Source organism: Lepisma saccharinum, chromosome 2 (assembly GCF_977018435.1).
Source record: "Lepisma saccharinum chromosome 2, izLepSacc3.1, whole genome shotgun sequence".
In the NCBI taxonomy this organism is placed as follows: domain Eukaryota; kingdom Metazoa; phylum Arthropoda; class Insecta; order Zygentoma; family Lepismatidae; genus Lepisma; species Lepisma saccharinum.
The window spans coordinates 25,677,528-25,699,000 of record NC_139230.1 but is presented as its reverse complement, the minus strand read 5'-3'; the positions used below and the strand labels follow the sequence as shown (position 1 = coordinate 25,699,000).

The 21,473-nt window shown below is 36.8% G+C and overlaps 2 protein-coding genes across 11 annotated transcripts in view; one reads left to right on the top strand and one right to left on the bottom strand.

Annotated features, from left to right (window-relative positions):
• LOC145983961 (obscurin-like) overlaps window positions 1–10,171 on the top strand; it is a 76,793-nt gene extending 66,622 nt beyond the window's left edge. For all 4 annotated transcript variants that reach the window (XM_083117181.1, XM_083117179.1, XM_083117182.1 and 1 more), the window contains 2 exons: window positions 967–1,127; window positions 8,422–10,171. In XM_083117181.1, coding sequence (XP_082973307.1) covers window positions 967–1,127; window positions 8,422–9,209 — 949 coding nt within the window. In that variant the 3' untranslated portion in view covers window positions 9,210–10,171. The remainder of the gene's footprint in view (window positions 1–966; window positions 1,128–8,421) is intronic.
• Window positions 10,172–12,280: 2,109 nt separating this feature from the next.
• Window positions 12,281–21,473, bottom strand: part of LOC145983960 (trehalase-like) — a 184,570-nt gene continuing 175,377 nt past the window's right edge. For 6 of the 7 annotated variants that reach the window (XM_083117171.1, XM_083117174.1, XM_083117172.1 and 3 more), the window contains 2 exons: window positions 18,533–18,857; window positions 12,281–13,521 (listed from right to left, as the gene is read on the bottom strand). In XM_083117171.1, coding sequence (XP_082973297.1) covers window positions 18,758–18,857 — 100 coding nt within the window. In that variant the 3' untranslated portion in view covers window positions 12,281–13,521; window positions 18,533–18,757. The remainder of the gene's footprint in view (window positions 13,522–18,532; window positions 18,858–21,473) is intronic. The other variant, XM_083117175.1, reaches the window with a different exon arrangement.

The following is a 21,473-nucleotide window of genomic DNA, read 5'->3' as shown; positions in this document are numbered from 1 at the left end:
ATGCACAGATATATTGAATTGAATATAGGCTGACAGAGGGCAAGAAACCACTCCTCTTCACTGGTGCAAGTGTGTAGAAGAGGTGCCATCTTTAAAATGACAAAAATTACATCTTAAAGCTCACTTGATTAGAGTTGCAGCCTTGAGTTTGTTTTGTAAATAACAGTTGATACCTCATGTAAATTTGAGCTGTATACAGTCTGTCCTACAATTTTTGCTGGACTTTCATTTGACTCTCCTAGTAATTTATTTAGTCATTAATGTTGTTTGTTTGTAAGGAATGGAAATCAAAGAGTATAACATGGTCTCTTACACAATTAATAGGTACCCTACAAATTTATGATATCTCTGTGGGAACAGGTTGATTGTAGAAATTTATTGACCAACTACTACCCAAAATTTACATCAGCCCCTCCATTTTGCTTAAAAGTAACTAAAAGGAGATGATAGGAACACTTTGATCATCTAGCTCCTTATTATTGTAAAATCAAAGTTGCACTTGCATGTTGCTTAATTTATATTAGGGATGGGCCGATACCGATAAATTACCGATATAAAATTTACCAATACCGATAACCGATATTCTACCGATCCGATATAAAATTAGAAATGGTCCTTGAAGAACCTGAAAGGTTCATTGACCTCCTTAATAAATGAATGTTTCAAGGTGACTGCAGTGAAAAGAAATTGCATATTTAAACATTTACTTTTTTAGAAAGTAGGGCATGGAGATTATCCATAAAAATTACAACAAAATGGCAGAATTGTGCACTAAATTATCAGATATTTATCGATATATCAGATCGGTAAAATAATCGGTAATTTTACTGATAAACCGATACACCAATATGCCTATATCAGCCGATACCGATAGAGTACCGATTAATTGGTTCCATCCCTAATTTATATACTGCCAAGAAGTATGCGAGTATGAATAATGTATTGTTTTTTCTGTTATGTGAATAGGTATTCTGTGCAGCTGAATGGCACAACAGGAATATGCACAATCAACTTCAGATTTCAGGATGTGGATCTTGGAAAGTGGAGATGTCTATTCACTGTGACCACAAAATCAGGGGAAATCGAGGTTGAAGGTGCAACATTAGTGACACTGGCAGATGACCCAGGTACATCAATATTATTTTATTGTTTCAGTGGACGAGTCATTTCTGTGGTTATTTACATCTGTTATTAAAGTGGTTCAATGGAGAATGTCTTCTAAGGCAAAGCATAGTATCAAGGAAAAATTCACACGTTCTTTACTTACTGAAATGTCGAGTAAAAACAATAAGTATACTACATCCTAGGAGTCTGTGGAGACACACTGTGCATAATGGTAGAGAAGGGGAGAAAGCAAGTGTGTGGAGTGGCTGCTGGTAGCTGCAGTCACATTGCCCTCTGCATGCAATCACTGTACCACTCATGTGTTCAAGCCCTTTTCATTTTTTTTATTTTGTTTATTTTATTTTGCTTTTCTGACAGTTTTGGCTAATCACACAGATGAGGATGAGTGATGACATGATGAAATTGATAAAGGAACACTCAAAAAGAATTTGAATTCTGGGATTTGAACCTGGGATTCCTGGTTCAAATTAGACAATTAACATAGTGAGTGAGGCATAAAATAAGATTTTGTCCGACAGTTTTCCATCAAAAATGCAAATATCTTAAAAAAATAATTAGTGTCCAGCCTGCATTAATGTCTGATGAATTAGCTAGTTGTTATATTCATTCTCACATACTTTTGTTTTAATAACACCATTAAGCCTTGTTTCCATGACAAACAAAAACTCAATATGCTGACCAAGGCAGAAATTTATTTTATATTAAAACATAAACTAAACGTTACGTTTCAACCTTCTAGCAACAGACAAGATTAGAAGGAGAACAGCAGCCATATTGAATAAAGAAATGGAAAAGCAGGGAAAAGTAGATAATTCGAGTCAAAAAGAAAGGGAAGGCATGAAGAAAATCAAGACAAGAAGTGATGTGGTAGAGCTGGCAGATAAGGGAGGAGCCATTGTGATGATGGAAAGAGAATGGTAAGAGAGGAAGTATGAAGACCTAAAAGGGAATGGATATGAGGAGATTTGTGGAACAGAAGAAGAACAAACTATAAGAAATGGTCATACAAGACTGTCGGAGAAACAAAAATGAGGATGAAAAACAGGTTGAAAGAACATAGGGATGATGTATGACTTAAGAAAGAAAGAAAGAAAGAAAGAAAGAAAGAGAGAGAGAGAGAGAGAGAGAGAGAGAGAGAGAGAGAGAGAGAGAGAGAGAGAGAGAGAGAGAGAGAGAGAGAGAGAGAGAGATATGTGATATTTAAACACATGAGAGAAACAGGACATGACATAGAGTGGGATGATGCTAAGCAGATAGGAAGGGAGAAGAGAATACTAGTGAGAAAATGGAAGGAGGCCAAGGAAATAGAGAAGAAAGGTGAAAAAGACACAATGAACTGGAATGGGGGACTGAAGTTAAACAAAGAATGGAAGAAGGTGTTAGAAAGAGTGGAAAGGACAAGAGCGAAGGAGGAGAGAAGAAGGAAGAGGAATGAAGAAAGAAAGGATAAGGAAAAAGAGTGTGAGATAAGGAGTCCAACCACATTCCAGATGAAAGGAATGTTTTTCTAAATCACCTGTCAGGTGAAACAACAATTGACAGAAGGCCACCTGCTGGAACACCCAACACCCAACACACACACACACACACACACACACCCCCCATGGTTTGTAAGTGTGAAAATTTGGGGAACATGACAAATTTCCGCCTTTTGGGAACTCTCTTATTTTGAGGGTTTTTAAGATTTCTGGACTTCCATGGGATTCAGAAATGACACTAGATGGTGAGAATGAGCTGAAAAAGTTAAATTTTCATCAAAATCAATAACCTGAATTTTCCCCCTATTTCGGGGAACTAACCTGGAACATATGCGCATTTCGGGAAACTCTGAATGTGTGTGAAAATGTTATCCGCCAAACGGGGATATTAAACCTATTTGGGGAACTTTGTGTCATTTGAAGATGCACACAAGTTCCTCACATCACATAAAGGTCCCCATTAAGATGATGTAAAGCAACGTCGTGCACACAGCAGTCTATGTATGCTGAAATATGTAAGTTCCTATCTTTTTTTTACATGTAATTTTCAGGAAAAATTCTGATTTACGCTTAAATTTCCACACTTATAAAATAGTCTATAAAGAAAAAGTTAGCAGAAACCTGAATTCCTAAATAGAGTACATTTGTTTAAATTGTAAATTTTTTTCCCTTCGAAAGTTTACTACGTTGGTAATAATTTTCAGCAGTCAGGCAGCTTAATTTAGAGTGTCCATATTTCGCCATGTATTTTTCAAATATAGATGTGTGTTGCGACGTAAAAATGGAATAGCACCTACGCAAAGCGTGTTGCTTCCAGCATTGCTATGGTAACCTCAGTAGTTCAGGGGACTTGCATGTTGCGGCAGCATAATCTCTGCTTGTTCCTGATTGGCCAGTCTCGTTTAAATTTTTCATTCCGGATTGGCTGTCTTGTAAGCTGGCTGCTGAAAAGTTTCCATTGTGGGTATAGGAACTTTCTTCTATCTTTATAACCTATTCTCTTTGCTCAGTAAGGTGTTGGGGACACCGGTTCATTTCTGAGGTAGGAATCTTTCAAGCCTTGCTCCCTGCATATAGTGATATTGTGGTTAATCCAGTCTCAAATAAATTAAGACTGGTGAGGGGTGCCCCTTAGGAGTAGAGGTGGCCAGAGCATAGAGCTGATAACACCTAAAAATTGCTGCAATCGAGAATATGTGGGGTCTTTCCTTCACATACCCTCGAGATGTGCCTACTTGGCAAGTCTCAATGTGCACTGGAAACTTCTTTACCTTTTACAGTTAGAGATTAGACACTTCTTTATAATGAACATATTTAGGGTTTGGGATTCCAATCATTTGTTCAAAGAATTTTAATTGGGAAAATGTAAACGTTATTAAGGGTCGTAAAAGTAAATTTAATGTCAATGCAGCTAGTCAGTAAGGTATATGATTGCCATGTGATACATCCTGGTACAATTCTGGTCCAGGTAGGAATGTTTCAAGCCTTGTCCATGCAAAAATGGGCAAAGCTCGACCAAACGATCTGCCAAACGGGGACATTGTAATTTAGAAATGCACACAAGTTCCCCACTTAACATGAAGATTACGTTTGAGTGAATTTAAGTCATTGTACACACACACACAACAATAATCGAATTTATGCGCAGTATCACATGAATGATTTGAGCATTTGAATTGCATCATTTCCTCTGAATTAAAAACCAAGCAGCAGGCACAAATCCAGGAATGTGTGATTTAAACTGCTAAATGAGGATTTTTATTGTAACGAGTGAATTCTGGTTGTTCAACGTCAGTTTCATGGGCCCATTTTAAGGTCTTACACGGGAACGCGGAAATTAGTGAAATGAAATGTAACTGCCGAATAAAAACCCATTTTATTTTATTTAACGAGAATTAAGTATTAAGCTGAATTAAAAAATTTTGGATAATTATAATCTGTCCATTGCAAGTGCCAAATATGAAAAGATTGGCTGATTGATTTTCTTTATTTTTCTTCGCTTCTTGTGCCTTTTGGCTAATTTCCGAAAATGGGAATGGGTTATGATATGATGAAATTGATGAGTGGATACTTACAAACATCCATGTCCAGACAGGATTCGAATCCGGGACCCTAGATACTCCGTGGCGGCGATTGGGTCCAAAACTAGAGGAGGCATAGCTTCAAAACTGGGGGATGGAGGCACTTTCTTTCTATCTAGATAAGGTTTATCATAGTGCGGGGGCAAAAGTCGCAAAAAGTACGGGGAAGGAAACTGCCCCCCTAATCGTCGTCACTGCTTGAAAAGATGCTAAAATTTGGAAGTGGCTATCAAAATTAAAAATTAGTCCCTTTTCTAAAATTCCTGCACACCGTACCTGATAGTAATGTGCACATTATTATACACTTCTCGATAATATATATATATATATATATATATATATATATATATATATATATATATATAATACGTTGATACCCAGGGGCGGTACTAGGGAATTTTCTACCGCACCTCCATCAGCACTCCCTTTTCAAAAAATATTTTCAACCTAATGAAATGTTATGCTACTGAAACTTTGAGTTTACAATGTTAGGTATTGCATTAATACCTCAATTACGTATGGTATTTAACAGGCAATCTATTGGTCCTGATAGAAGAATCCTGTAGTGGTCGCGATCTATGCAAATATCAGCGGCTGTTGTCTCTCATCACCATGGTTTTTAAGAATTTTATTTTTACTTTTGTTTATTCCTGCGGCGTTTTCGATAACTGCCTACAGCTCAGAATGAGTTGATTCACGTTTTAATCTTTTTAGCGTGTTTTGGATAAAAGAGTTTTATTTTCAGCCTACTTATTCTTCCTCTACTCTCAAAATCACACTGCAGCAACAAAACATTTTTGTTGCTTCAGTAAATCACCAGCTTATACCAGGGAAATTAACGGGAGTTGTATCGAGCGTGTTTATTATTTTTCGTTATCGTTAATGCACACTTCTATGTAAGATAAGATAAAATTTATTTCATCCATTTATTTCATACTTATTTGCGTATACAGGCAGTGATATCGGACATGTCAGTTTGTTGGAGCAACATACAAGTAAATGTCGGTCACTTTCTTAACATGCTATTCTGAGGATTCATGATCCTTGTCAAGTATTTACTACATATTCCATTTTTTTTAAATAAAGAACCTGATATCTCACAATGACCATTGTCCAAATTTGATGATACCAGTCACATTTTTTATTTGTATTTTTGTTATATAGCTTTGCCTCGCTGCATCTGTATGCTAATTGTGTCAATAAGGATGAATTATGATAGATAAAATTGGTAAATTGACGCTCGTAAAGACACAACACCGAACCTTACACTACCAGTAGCTACATTGGGCTATATTGTATATCATTCACTAACACACATTTTACTTTAATTTAATAAGAATTTATGGAACTCGGTTTCATTAAAAATACGTACAATTTAACCTGTTGTTTCATTCATTTCGAGAAGTTTTCAATTTTCATAATGGACAAATATGTTACGAAAGCACAAACGTAGACATAAATATTATCATATGTAGACGGCAATGTTTTAATAAATAAGGTGAGTAGTCACAATCACATATTCTAATACAGAGAAGGTAATATGCTTAAAGACTCTATGCAATTTAGATTTAAAATTTCGCCTTTTATGTTGGCATTTTCATCATCTCAATTTCTGTGTAAAACGCATTAAAATCTGTGTTTCCAGATGACAGTTCGACTCAGTACAATTGATTCAATATACTGCAACACTCTGCGTAACAACAGTTGTTTTCATTCAATATAATGGGTATGTACAGAATGCCTTTGGACACCACGGTTCTGAACTGGCGGGTAATGTGCGTGCCTTTGTTGTTGTGCAAAGAGAAAGAGAGGGGCGCGTGCAGTATTGTTAACATCACGTGACGGAAAACAGCTGAGCGGCTGGCGCGGGAAGAGCTTTCGTCTCTCGCTCTGTTCGTACACACATTCGTACACACAAATGGCATTTGTGCTGCCACCTGGAATGCATTTCTGGAACTAATTCACACACCGTTGGACACACTGTTTTTGATGAATTTACGACATTCGGGGTAGTTCTCAGAGTGAGCTGAAAATTGAACCAGAGCATTATTTCATCATTTTCTAACGATTTTTGGGTCAAATCCTTCCGGGGACCTGAGGCAAGTTCCTCAGTGTGAATTTGGTTCCCCGAATTGTGAGTGTGTAGTTTAACTTTGTTCCCCGAAATCGGAAATCTGCCAACGCGCGCGCGTGCACGCACACGCACACACACACACACAATGTGATCAGAAGTATCCAGACACCCACCTGAAAGTAAAGTACAAGTTTGGGCAACTCTCCATTGGGAATACTGGCAGTCAATACAGTGTTGGCCCACCCTTAGCCTTCATGACAGCGTTCACTCTCACAGGCATACTTTCAATCAGGTGCCAGAAGGTTTCCTGAGGAATGGCAGCCCATTCCTCGCAGAGCGCCAAAATGAGAAGAGGTATTGATGTGGATCGGTGTGGTCTAGCATGAAGTCGGCATCAGTACCTGTGCAGGCCAGTCCATTAGTGGGATGTTGTTGTCATCAAACAACTCCCCCATAAGCCCTGCAGTATGGATGGGTGCTCGGTCGTGTTGAAAGATGCAATGGTCATCCCTGAACTGATCTTCGACGGTAGGCAGCATGTAAGCTGTTAAAATGTCAACGTAAGCATGTGCCATGACATTGCCATGTAAAGTAACAAGGGGGCCAAGCCCCCTCCAGGAGAAACATGACCACACTGTAACCCCACCACCTCCGAATTTCACTGTCGACACTATACAGGCTGGTAGATGTCGTTCACCAGGCATTCGCCACATCCACACCCTACCATCGGATCGCCACATTGCGTACCGTGAATCATCACTCCACACAACGGTTTTCCACTGTTCTATGGTCCAGTTTCGATGCTCCTTGCACCACACGAGGCGGCGTTTGGCATTTGTCTGTGTGATGTTTGACTTATGGGCAGCTGCTCGGCCATGGAAACCAAGTTGCCGCACCTTGCGCCAAACAGTAATGGTGCTTGGAGTAGATCCTGATGCAGTTCGGAATTCCTGTGTGATGGTGGCGATGGATGATTGACGATAATGCTGTATGACCCTCTTCAACACTCGATGGTCTCTGGAGGTCAACATGGGAGGTTGGCCTGCATGCTTTTGGGTTGTACACATCCCTTCACTATAACATCGGAAACAGTGGACAGAGGGATGTTTACGAGGGTGGAAATCTCACACGCAGACTTCCTACACAAGTGGCACCCAACCAACTGACCATGTTGAAAGTCTGAGTGTTCCTCAGACCATCCCATACTGATGTCTCGCACTGTCTGCAGACGACTGAGTGTTCTATGTGGTAGATGGCAGTACTGTGTCACCCTCTATGATAAAACACACGTTTCGCGGTGTGTCTGGATACTTTTGATCACATAGAGTATATATCTTCCTGTTTTGTACCTTATTTAATTTGTATTTGGTAGAGTCTCCGAAAAAACCTTGCTAGAAAGTTGAAACGTAATGTTTAGTTTATGTTTTAATATAAACTAAATTTCTGCCTTGGTCAGCATATTGAGTTTTTGTTTTAAGTTTAGAAATAAGGGCTTTCATACATTACCAAAAAAACCAAAAAAAAACAAACAATGTTGATGTTGTAACAACATGTGACAGAATTTTCAAGTTTTTCTATAATGTTCATTTTGTTCTAATACTTTGTTGTTTAAGATCATAGCAATAATTGAATCAAATCTATACAATCATTTAATTTCTTACAGACAAGCCACAAATCCATATGGGCTGGATTTTAATAGCCCTCTTTGCTCTTGTACTGCTGCTAACAGTGATGCTTGTTTTGGTGTGTGTATGCAAGAAGAGGCAGCAGGCAGTAACTGTAGGAGAAGCTCTTGAGTCAGCACTTCGAGACCGGGATCCAAAACTAAGCATTGGAGGAGATAAGAAAGACCGATACACCGATTCACCAACCAAAATTAAATTCAACTTTGGCGATGAAACTAATGGAGGAAAACTTCCTGGAGATCATATTTACGAAAGCTTGGGGCGATCGAGCTCAATGACAACAGCTGATCGTATACTTTTAGGCAAAAAAATTCTGGAGACTAACGATGATGACAATTCACCTCCAGTGAAGTCAAAAACTGATCTTGATCTGCCACCAAATAAACAGAAGGATTCTTTGCCTCCCAAGCATCGAAGGAGCACTAAATTACCTTCACCACCGCCACCACCATTGCCACAGGAGGACGGTTATATTGCTCCAAAAAGGTCAACGTGTTCTCTCGAAGACGAGCAAACGGACAATAATCTTGACGAAAGTTCATCAGGAATGCAAAATGACACAATAGAACAGAATCCAGAATCAGCAAAGCCCGAGGAAGAATCCAGAAGTCAAAATGAAACGGAGAAAATTGGAACATCTGAAAGTGATAACAATTCCATCGTATCTGAAGCTGGTACAGATTCATCTGATCAGAAAAGAAGCGAGTCCAATGAAAATGAATATGTGACACCTGATGCATCAAAACGCCTCTATGAAAACCTATAATGAGAATGAAGTGATGAGCAGTATTAATAATGCTATTGCATTTTTTTCTTTTACCCTTCAAGAACAATAAAAGAAACATGGTGGTGCTGGTTGTTTGTAGAGAAAAACTTTTCTACATGGTGGTGACACATGTTTTAGGATAATTAGAAGAGATATAACCATACAAGGTTACAAACATCACAAATTTAGAAACAGCTATATATACACTAAATTGTACACTAAGGTATACTCATTCAATCACTTTTTTTGGAAGTAGTTTTGTAATGTTTTCAAGTAAAATAGAAAGTCGGCCATATTCAGCAATAAAGAAAAGGTTTGAAAATGTGGTAGCAAGTGTATGATATTCATATAAGTGGTGACTGTTTCGCCCATCAGTGTCACAATGGCTGAATATTTTGATATATTTTCAACACCAGAATAAAAGTTCATAATATATTACTATAAAAGTTCGAATAACAAATACAAGTGTCCATATTTACTGGAGTTACTCGAACAAGTTATTACATGTTTTTGCTGATATAAATATTATTTTTTCTCAGTAATTTGAGTAAGTTCACTTTCATGTCTATATTGAACAATAATTTCATTCATATAGAATTTCCTGTTAGTATGCAATGATATATGTTGTAAATTGATTTAACTAGACTTGATAGTTTAATATAATTTTGTATCTGTTCCCCTAATATAAAATATGGTGCCACTTGCAACTACAGTTTGTAGGACATTTTATATTGGCCCAGTCTAGTCAAAACAATAAAGTTTTATTGACATAAAAATGTAAGAAAGTTTGCCAACCAAAGATCATAGTGACTTATTTCTTATAATGTGCATTAACCTTAAATTTCTTATATGTACTTTATATATAATTGTTATTATTATTGCAAAGAATTATCCTGACAAAATATTAGATAATAAAATTGTATTTGGACCAAAAATTGAATAAAAACATTTGTGTAACAGAATTGTGTACATGATAATTGATATGATATAAGGTTCGAATCCTGGTAAGGTATGGACATGCCATTCATCTTCATTGTCAGAATCAACCTAGGAAGGTAGACAAGTTCTGTGAAATAACCATATATGCAAATATAAGATCAGACACACTCATTATTTGATTCATGTACCAACAACTTTCAAATGTAATTAATATGTATTACTCATATTTAACCTAAGATTACCTGAAGTTTGAATTTGATTTTAAAGTCCACTTAATGTGGAAATAGACAAATCAGGATTGGACCTAGGTACTGAATCTGGAACCCCTTTATTACAATGCAATAGCATATCACAATGTCATCAGAGAGGCCCTTGTGTCTTTGGGAAATAATTCACTCATCTCATGTCCATGGATCAGCATTTATATCTGGGTTATTGTAAATGCCAGGTTGAACTGTCATAATTCATGTACTCTTTGACCTATTATTGTAATCTGTTCAGGTAATACTCTCTAAATTTGTTGCAGTTCTTGGGGTTACTGTCGAATAAATACTCAGACATCATCTAAGTGCTAAGTGCTATGGTGAGTTTCCTCCTCTGGTGCAAGTCATGCATCATAGATTCTTCCTATGTACCAAAAATGCAGGATTTGGAAGTTGATGGAAAGTCATCTTTGAGGAGAACTTAAAAGTTTGCTAAACGTAAGAGTTCAGTTTCACTTCAGAATGAACCAGAAAACTTGGTTTCAATTTTGAATTTTCTAATTAGTTCAAATCCGGGAACTTTTCTAACGATAGAAGCGGCCCCGGCGCCCACCCAGCGTTGAATAACATGGGTACCTGGGGGAAACCCTGGGGGGTAAAGGCGGTCAGGGGCGTGATGCTGATCACATCACCCCCACTCACGACTGGATCAAGAAAGTGTGGGGCGTTACCCCCACACCCCCTATACGCCTTCATGGCGTGGTGCTATGCACAGGGGAGCACTTTACTTTTTACTTTTTTTTACTAATTAGTTTTCAGTTTTTATGCAAATCAATCTTTTTACTTGGGGAAGTTACTACCAGTGACTTCTTGGAATCGAAGATTTTTAATATTTTAATCTCTCTTCAAACTTCTTAACCATGTACCTATTTTAGCCTGCATTAAAGTTCATTCCCTTCCACATCTGACTAGGAAGCCACGAGGGTTCAAAGATGTGGATCAAAATTGAAGGTATGTCTCTAGGCATTTTACCACTCATTAAATTTTTTAATACAGCGCATTTAGTTTGGCTCGGGGCCAAGCCAAATTTCAGTATGTGTGTGTTTGTTTAATAAGATTGTGAGACCATTGAAGTGACAGCTGAGAAGTTATTTATGTATGACACTTATCTGAAAACCGAATCATGTTGAGACTTTTGTAGGCAATTTTCACAGAAATTCCCTGGTGTTGCAGCTCCAGATAGAGAAACAGTTGGGCAACTTGTTCTGAGATTAATTTGTTAAATGCTAGAATTGCTGAGTGAAAACGAAGGATTCTAATGGAATAAAGACTATACAAAATTGATGCATCATTAGAATGCTCTCCAAATAAATCCCTACAGGAAGTAGGCACTTCAAAAACATCAGCCCATACAGCTACTAAACTGTTGAAACAGAAACCTAAAAAATAGAGTCTATAGATACAATCCCCACACTATAGATGAAGACAATAAAAGAACAGAGCTTACAAGAATTTGCGTGTCAATCAAAATTTCAAAAGATGCCGGAAATGTGTGAATGCAGTTGGCCACCACTTTGAGCAACTCTTATAACTCAGGTTAGTACTCGTTATGCAATATAAATGTAATTGTCTGCATGCTAAAGATATGTGCGTAAAAGTAAGTGGGATGTTATGGATCAAAAATATTGCACTATCTCGACCCTGAGCCAAACTGAACGCACTGTAATATCTTCATGTGAAACTTTTATAAAGTCTACTCATGATTTGACAGATTCAAATAAAGTGATTGAACCTTGAGTACATCTGAGTAAATGAGCACAATTAATTATAATGCCTTCTGGCTGATTATATGTTGGTGGGAAAGTGTGCAATTCTGCAAACAGTATGCATTAAGACTTTAATTAATTCTTCTATAAATAAGAAATAAAATCATAAGACATTACTTCATTCAAGTTCATAACATGTACAAAATGTGTGCCTAAAAGCATTATTTACATAAAACCAAATAAATATCAGTACAGATGACAAAGCTTCAAAAAGAAGCTACTATAAACACTTTCAGCAACACCAAAGTGCAACATTGTCAAAAAGCACAATTACATTATTTTCTTCTTTGGGACAAAATTATTTACAACAAATAAAAACACTACAAAATAGAATCTATCCTAGAAATCTGAATGAACAAACAACTATTAGAACTATGATCAATAGATAAAACATTTTACATTCTTCTACAACACATCAATACCTAACTTCTCCAAATTTATTTATTTACACACTTTTAAATTTATGCTGCAAAAAATTCTTAAGGGGTATGATTAATTTCTATTCTGACTTAATCACAGTTCAAACTTAAAAGAACAATTGCCACTGTATATTTTACAAAATAAAATTCTCAACATAGTAACAATCACAACTTTCAACAACACAAAAAAATGAATTGTAGCACTAAAAAAGTTGTGTGTTACTTACAGCTATGACCAGAGTTACTTAAAGAAATTTCACACCCTCCCCCACAAATCATACCGCTGAACCTACTAAATCCCAATCCAATTCATTACCTTCCTTAACATTGCCTACTTACATAGAAGGTATGCAAATGATAACATGTTAATATCATAACAGGTTCTGAATATTCTCTTTATATAAAATTTCTTGTATTTTTTAAAAAAATACTAAAATATAATTTCATATCCACAAGAGAAGAACAATCACACCAAATCAACCATTCAAATGACTTAGTACTTGGCATAGAATGTATAAAAAATATTTTTTGAAATGCTCCAAGTGCCACAATACATATCATTTGCACTATCTCAAGTAGCCCTGGCCATAACCATCACATAATAACCACATACATCTATTTTTACAGACAAGCAATTTTCCATATTATAGTAACTATAATACACAAAATGCACAGAAACTACAGTAATATATCATGGAACACTCACTTTCACATAAAATAATATCAAACAAGAATTCATTAGAAGCTATAGTGCTGTGCACTGTTGTCCAGTTCTATCACTGAATTTCTTGTCTATCACCAGTAACACTCTTATCAATGGTATTGCACCTTTAATAAGAGAAGAAATTTTCAAGTGACACTGAGTGTCTAAGTATTCTCCAACATCACAGCAACCAGGGTGAAAAATCTGAATGGTTGGGCAGCTCTGAAAAAGCAGGAGGAAATAATACACTTGCACATTAGCAAAATGTATAATACAATTAGAACTACATCAATATTTTGATTACTGCTATGAGATGATTGTTAGAACCACCAGGAAATTCTAACAGAAAACTAGTACTGTAATATGCATATGAATGACAATTATATGAAGCATGAAAACAAGATATTATATTCTACAACTTTGTATGAGGAAAATTAAGGAAAGATTGCTCTATTATACACCTTGCCACATACAGAGCATTCCCTGACATTCGCTATGAGACTCGGCGGCAAGTGGCCCGGCATCAGCGCTTGTCTTTCCCGGTGAACGGGTCTGCGACAGTCGCATGCTACAGTCTGTTTTTCGTGCTCTCCCTGCCTTCGCTCTCTTTTCCTTTCTGTTGACGTTGCAGACTGATACCAGCATAATCCTCCCTCAGATGTGGCATAATAAGGCACCACAAAAGTTTACATTACAACAAAGGATTTATCTTGTAGAGTGTTACTTCGGAAAGAGGAATTGTGGAGAAGTGCGATGACGTTTTGCAACAAAATTTCCTGGTGTTCCTGTTCCACATAGGACCACTATATTAAACCTCGAAAGAAAAATGGGAAATCTAAAAAATAAAGTATACAAAGACAATCCGCACACCATCCATGAGTTAAAAGAGAGTATTGTATGAGAATTACAGTAGACGAACTTGCACGTGTAAATGCCAATTTCCTTCGGAGATGCCAGGAATGTGTTGCAGCAGAGGGACATCATTTTCAACATCTTCTGTAGTCAAGGTTAGTACACAATATGAAAACTGTAATTTGAATAGCTGACTCTACCGACTGTCACGGACCCGTTCACCAGGAAAGACAAGCGCTGATGCCGGGCCGCTTGCCGCAGTGTCTCGTAGCGAATATCAGGGAATGCTCTGTACAATGCCTGATGGTCACACAGGCAGAGAGAGAAATGCCAATGAGCTTGCTAGAATTCCTGGTTGCAATGGCTCTAGTAAATTGCACTGTTAGCAATCAGCATCACTTAGCCAGAATGATGATAAGCTGTTTGTGTTCAAGCCAATACAGGAAATCATTACATGTTAAATGATGTAAAAGGAAACTACTAGGGTGGATCAAATGAAAAAGTGGATGTATTGGGTTATATTTGGGTGTGTGGCGACAACCCTGTGTAGAGGTAGAGCAGGAGGTTAGGAAGGAAACCCCTACTGCATAATGGACTCGCCCTAGATAGTTCACACGTGATATGCGTAGGCAGTCAGGCAGCAATATCATCTGACCAGCAATCAAGACCAAACGGCTCGGCCACATAAATCAGCTGTTACAAAGAACACGTTGGTGACGTTTAGGTGGACAGTGTTGGAACACCCACCATATAGCCCTGATCTATCACCATGCGACTTCCATATCTTTGGTCCGTTGAAAAAGGCATTGAAGGGTTGGCACTTCCACTCGGACATGAAGTCATGGTTCCGATCTCAGCCAAAGGAGTTCTACAAGCAGGATATTCACTACTTGGTGAAACAGTGGGACAAGTGCTTGTGTAACTTTGGAGATTATGTTTGAAATAAACCTTGTTGATTTCATTCTGTGGCCCCTGTTCTATTTTCATTTCATCCACCCTCATAACATTAAATAAATTAATCTCACTGTATGACTAGACAATGGTTGTTTACTGAAAGTGGCTTAATTATCTCTCATAACACCTTCCTATTTTGACATACAAGATTATTTGCATTTACATATTTATTAGGGCTGAGTCTACACCGAGGCTGCAGTATTGGTATCAGCTGACACCAGTGGTAGTGGGACCTCCCTAATGGCATAGTAGTAATGTCATTGCCTTGTAATCTAAGACTCCTAGGTTTGATACACAGCGGAGGGACATTATACAGTGGTTCAGATCCCACTTTAAACTGTAGGTCCAGTTCCGATTAGCCTATCTGTGCATAAAGTGGACTTAAAAAAAGAACAATTCAAATGAGTGGCATCAGTATTGAAAAAATCGGTTGAAATTTATTTACCGACACTGGCAGATAATTTTCTGAGTTTTGTTTTAAAGCCCACCTCATGCACAGAAAGGCACTGGAACTGAACCTGCAGTTTAAAGTGGGATCTGAACCATGTTCCTCCACTGGGTATCGAATCCAGGATCCCTTGATTACAAGGCAACGTTACCACTACACCATTGGGAAAGGCATGGTACTTTTCTGAAGTTCAACTATTCCGTAGCACACAAAAAAAGCTGCAAGACACTTTCACAGAGTCTAAATATCCTGGAAATTATGCAAAATTCAAAATTTACATTAATTTTGCACCAGCATTTTGTGAAAAATGGATTATGTGATTAAGTGAGAACTATTTTAATATTTAGATTTAATGCTCGAATATCTAAAAGTAAAACTTTGGTAAATCCAATATATTTATATATATATATATATATATATATATATATATATATAGCCCCAATCCCACTGACATAAATGTTCTCCATGAAGGAAGCCCCGGAGGCCAAAAATGCCTGATTATGACTCCCCATGAAATTGTCCCAAAAGACAGAGAAAATTCAGAAATCGCTCAATTGCTCCTTTTCTAAGGGTGAAAATGCACTCTTTTCACATCCATGGCTTTTTTTTCTTTTGCCCTTGTTTCCTTCAATTCTTAATTGTGTAGCTACATTGCATTTCTCACAGATCACACACAGATGAATGAACTCCTGGTTTTGAAAAGGTGCCTCAAACAAGGGTGACATCTACATAAGAAGAAGATTCAGTCCAGATACACTTACATACGTATTGTTATACTCAATGCAAAAATATCTACATCGTGCTTGTTTTAACTAAATGTTTAGGGGTATAATAACAAACAATTCTTTAGAGCTTGCTGTGCTTGTTGTTGTCCATGGAAAAGGACATTGCTAGGGAACTTAAAGAACGTTCATTTTAACCCCGAAAACTACTGTAAGGGAATTATACTAGACTTTTCGAATTTCAAAATATGAGCATCAGAATTTATTACAGGGGAGAGGTAGGAATTTGATGGGAATGACTGAAAACAATTATTTTTCAATTACGTTTACAAATGTGAAAATGACAAAAGACGTAAATACTGCTTTTCCACTATAGTGTCGCTATTCAATTCACTTATATGAAATATCTAACTATTTTGAAACGGACAATATTTACCCAGTTTATTATTATGAAAATAGACAATAATGTGTTGAAATTTTGTACAATATTAGAGTACACACAAAGTTATTTTCTAAACTTTTCAAATTAGCAAACATTTACACTTGTTCCCTTTTATCCAATACAACATACAGATATTTTCAAAGTCATTAAGATCATTGAGGAACCCCATATACAGGGTGCTCAGAAATTCCCCTTATAAACTTCTAGGGCAAGTAGAGGGGACTGAGTAGACAATATTTGGAATAGGAACCCATGTCCGGAAAGGTACCGTTTCGTGCTACAACCATGACAATTTGTCGGATGTGCCTGTGTTGGTATGCAATCGGGTAGGCAGTACATGACGTCAGAAGATCACCTGATGGCACGTGACGTCTACAAATTGTTGCATTCCACTGTCGACACAGGTGTTGATCAATGAATACAGTAGTACATTTCTTTTTTGTTCCCTTGGCATTGTTACCAAATAAATTTGTTTGTATTATGGACTGAGTCACACGTCATTCACTTCTGTACCTTACGTAATACCTCATTTGACATGGTTGTAATAAATTATTACACTTTAGGTCATCAGGTGATCTTCTGATGTCATGTACTGCCTACCCGGTTGCATACCAACACAGGCACATCCGACACATTGTCATGGTTGTAGCACGGAAACGGAACGTTTCCGGACATGGGTTCCTATTCCAAATATTGTCTACTCAGTCCCCTCTATTTGCCCTAGAAGTTTGTAACGGGAATTTCCGAGCACCCTGTATAACTTGATTGCGCCCATAACGTGGCCGAAGGTCACGCATGCGAGCGTACAAGACGTGGCCTCTAATTGCAGTGAAATACTTACATGTGAATATTAAGGATGGGACCAATTAATCGGTACTCTATCGGTATCGGCCGATATAGGCATATCGGTGTATGGGTAAAATTACCGATTATTTTACCGATCTGATATATCAATAAATATCTGATCATTTAGTGCAAACTTCTGCCATTTTGTTGTAATTTTTATGGATAATCTCCATGCCCTACTTTCTAAAAATGTAAATGTCTAAAATATGCAATTTCTTTTTCACTGCAGTCACCTTGAAAGGAGGTCAATGAACCTTTCAGGTTCTTCAAGGACCATTTCTAATTTTATATCGGATCGGTAGAATATCGGTTATTGGTATCGGTAAATTTTATATCGTTACTTTATCGGTATTGGTAAAAATTTCATATCAGCCCATCCCTAGTGAATATTTTGAAATTTTTAAGTGTTAAAAGTTTTCAGGTATTGGTGTTGGTGAGAATAGGTAAGAATACCGGTATTGGTAATGATATTGGCTCAGCCCTAATATTTATATTTTAAATAAAAGAAAAATTCAAGTTATGAGGGAAAGAAGAAGAGTAATTATAACAGAAGCAATATATTGTACTGCAAATTTAGAGAATTTCACCAGCAAATACATGACAAGGATGTGTGATAAGTCATATCAACACTGAACAACAGTACGTAATTTCCTATTGGAGCTCACTTTGAGTAAATTTCCACTTGCAAATGATTTTGCCAGTAACTGTAACTAAAAAGGTGAATGTACTTATCTTCTACAAAAACTTTTCTTGTTAAAAGTACAGACAAACACAATGCATATGCTAGTCATGCTACATGAAAGCACAAATACTCTACAATACAAATTAGTGGAGAAGAATTAAAATAAATTTGAAATAAGTGACAAAAATGTTTACCATAACCTAATACTACATAAATAAATTAAAATTATTATTTTATATTCAGTAAAAAGCCACACACATACATACATACATTTGAAAATAACTTACTCTGACTGTTTTTCTGCTCATATGTCAATTATAAAATAAATATTTTCACAATCCAAGGCCCTGTAATATATTGGAGTTTGTTTTATAAATCCAGTTATTTCCAGTATCTACTCAATTCAAAGTGTACCAGTGACCAGTGACTAGGATGCATCCTGAGAGTATTACCACCACAAAACATTTATGCTGCAGTGCATTGCGAAATAGACAGACTAGGCATTGTTTTCATCAATCTAATGCACTTGTGTTCACTGGAATATAACCTCCAAACCACTTTGGGCAGAAAGAACTTGTGTCTCCACTTAACTTTTTCTTGCACACGTAGAACCTGGCAAAGAGAAAATAATTCTAATTAGTTAATCTTATTTTTATACACATTTATAAATTTATGTATTAATAAATTCCATAAAGACATGCATATTGTAATTAACATTCAAAGACAAACAATCTGCACAAAATTAAGGGAGATCTCACACAGTAGAGACATGTATCACATGTTAATTGAAAACTGACCAATCGGCTGCATGTTTATGCAGTGCGTGATGTTGCTGCTATGCGAAATGTTGCTACTGACTGGCTTGCTGTTAAGAGACATGTCACTTGTCACTTTGGTGCAAAAGATCTCTAAAGCTACATACTAAGTTCCTCGATATACCATATCTACTAATATGAAATACGAAAAAAAATTAAATTAATTTACATAGCCACTGAAATGATATAGATTCTATAGTTAGCAGTAAATCAAACTCGTACAAGATTCTTAAAAATGTAACATTTCTCAAATATGCAATTGCTTCTTGAAAAGCTAAAGGCTCTCAGTGATAAGAAAGTGAATGGACAATTCATGAAATGTAAAACCATGAGGCAAAATATTGGAAACAGTTTTATCTGACCTTTCCAACAACAAATAGGTTGTCAGTTTATCATGAATAATTCAAATGTAATGAACAACTTCCATTAGATACCTCCACTGTCACTGGAAAAACATGTCCGAGAACTTTCTTTTATGAAATTAAATTTCTTTACTGCTACCTTTCAGAGTCAATGCATGCACATCAAGTGGTGATTCCATGACAGTACATAGTTTCATTAATTTCTTGGCTTTCTCAATATTTCTGTTAAATGATTTGATTGATCTAAACATCTTTTTGTGTGTACCATTGAGTTAGGCCCCTTTTATGCACTTTTATTTCAGCCAATGGAAAAAATGATCACGTTTTGTAAATTAACGTAAATAAATGGGTCATTTTTATGCACTGTTGCCACACTGAAAAACAAGCCATCATGTCCTAGAAAATGCCTATGGCAAAATTCGCAAAAAGTTTTCTAAGTGCATGGCAGATAATGGATTCATGCTTTCAGCTGGTTAAGACATTACTGTTGCCAACTGCTGTTGGGTCACCAACTCCTGTTGCTTAGAACTTTTCATGCAAGTGAGACTGTGTCAGGCAAAGGTGTGGGATTTAGACCTAGATGCAGTTATATAGATGAGGTGAAGAGGAAAGCAATTTGGTACACATCATCAGAGGCATGTCTGCTTAAAGAAGGGACTGTGATGTAGATTCCACTCCATTAATATTCCACTTTCAGATGATTTAATATTGTTCTGAATCTTCCACATTTATGATAAAAGTCAATTGGCAACTTGTTTTAGGTGAAACAATTGCATATTAAGTAGCCACAGGAAAAAAAGGTCTCAATTTGATTATAATTTGGAGATGGATGATGATTTGTTATGTTTTATTCCCAGCATCCCTGATGAGATGAACAGCCCATCTTCATTTCAGACTTTTCAACTTGCCCATCACAGAAAGTAAATAACGCACGAGTTCACCTTCCACTCTATGTGAAAAGAGATATGATGGCTGCACGGTTACTATTTGTGACTACCACTGCTACTATTTTATTATGAACAGCAAATGTTGCACGCACAAAATGAACCTGCAAAATACAGCAGCTCTTGCAGTTGTGCCCTTGACTGGGAAAAAAAAGGCTATTTAACCATGACAAGGTGGTGAAGGCAGTAGGAAGAAAGAAATACAGAGTATTGAAGGAAGAACCAAAGGCTTTCATTAAAGGTATGTGTTCATGATATGGTCTAATATCCGCTTCCTATATATATTCTATCTACTCTGTAAATAAAGTCTGTTTTGTGTGCTGCTAGTATATCAAGTACTCAACTTGCATATTGCATTTTGTTTATTTCTATATTTACATTACTACCTCATTTAGGTTGGTCATGACAGCAAGGATCAATGAATGATATTAACACAAAACAACCAAGCTCACCCCACACTCAAATGAAGAACCAGCCCTCCCTGACAACACAATGCCTAGGTTTGATTGATTGATTGATTGATTTAGTTTAGTTTATTTTACTTCACGTTGTTGTGCTGCTGCTTGGCTAATTTGCAAAGATGGAGATGAGTGATGAAATGATGAAATTGATGAATGGACATTCACAAACAACCAAGCCCAAGCAGGATTTGAACCCGGGACCCTTGGCGTCGCAGCATGATGTGCTAACCACTCGGCCACAGGGTCCGACCCCAATGACTAGGTAGTTGCTTTGTGATTAAAGGGTCCTGCTTTCGATTTCCACTGGATTAGCCTATCAGAGCAGAAAGTGAACTTAAAAACAAACTTGAAACTTGGCCAAACTTTGTCACATGCAGAACCACTGAAGTTGAGAATATTTTTACACACTTCATTATTTTGTGGGTTCTAGTATCAAAGTATATTTCTGGATTATGTATTGGAATACTTAGTTACCTTCGGAGACCAAACTTAATTTCCATGCATTAAGGGTGATCTACCTAATGTAAACTCTAATTATATAAGGAATTTAAATATAATGTCCAAGTTATCACAGAATATACGTATATACAGGGTGACTGGTAATTAGATGTATTCCCTGAAAGGGGTTAAAGTAGAGACAATTTGC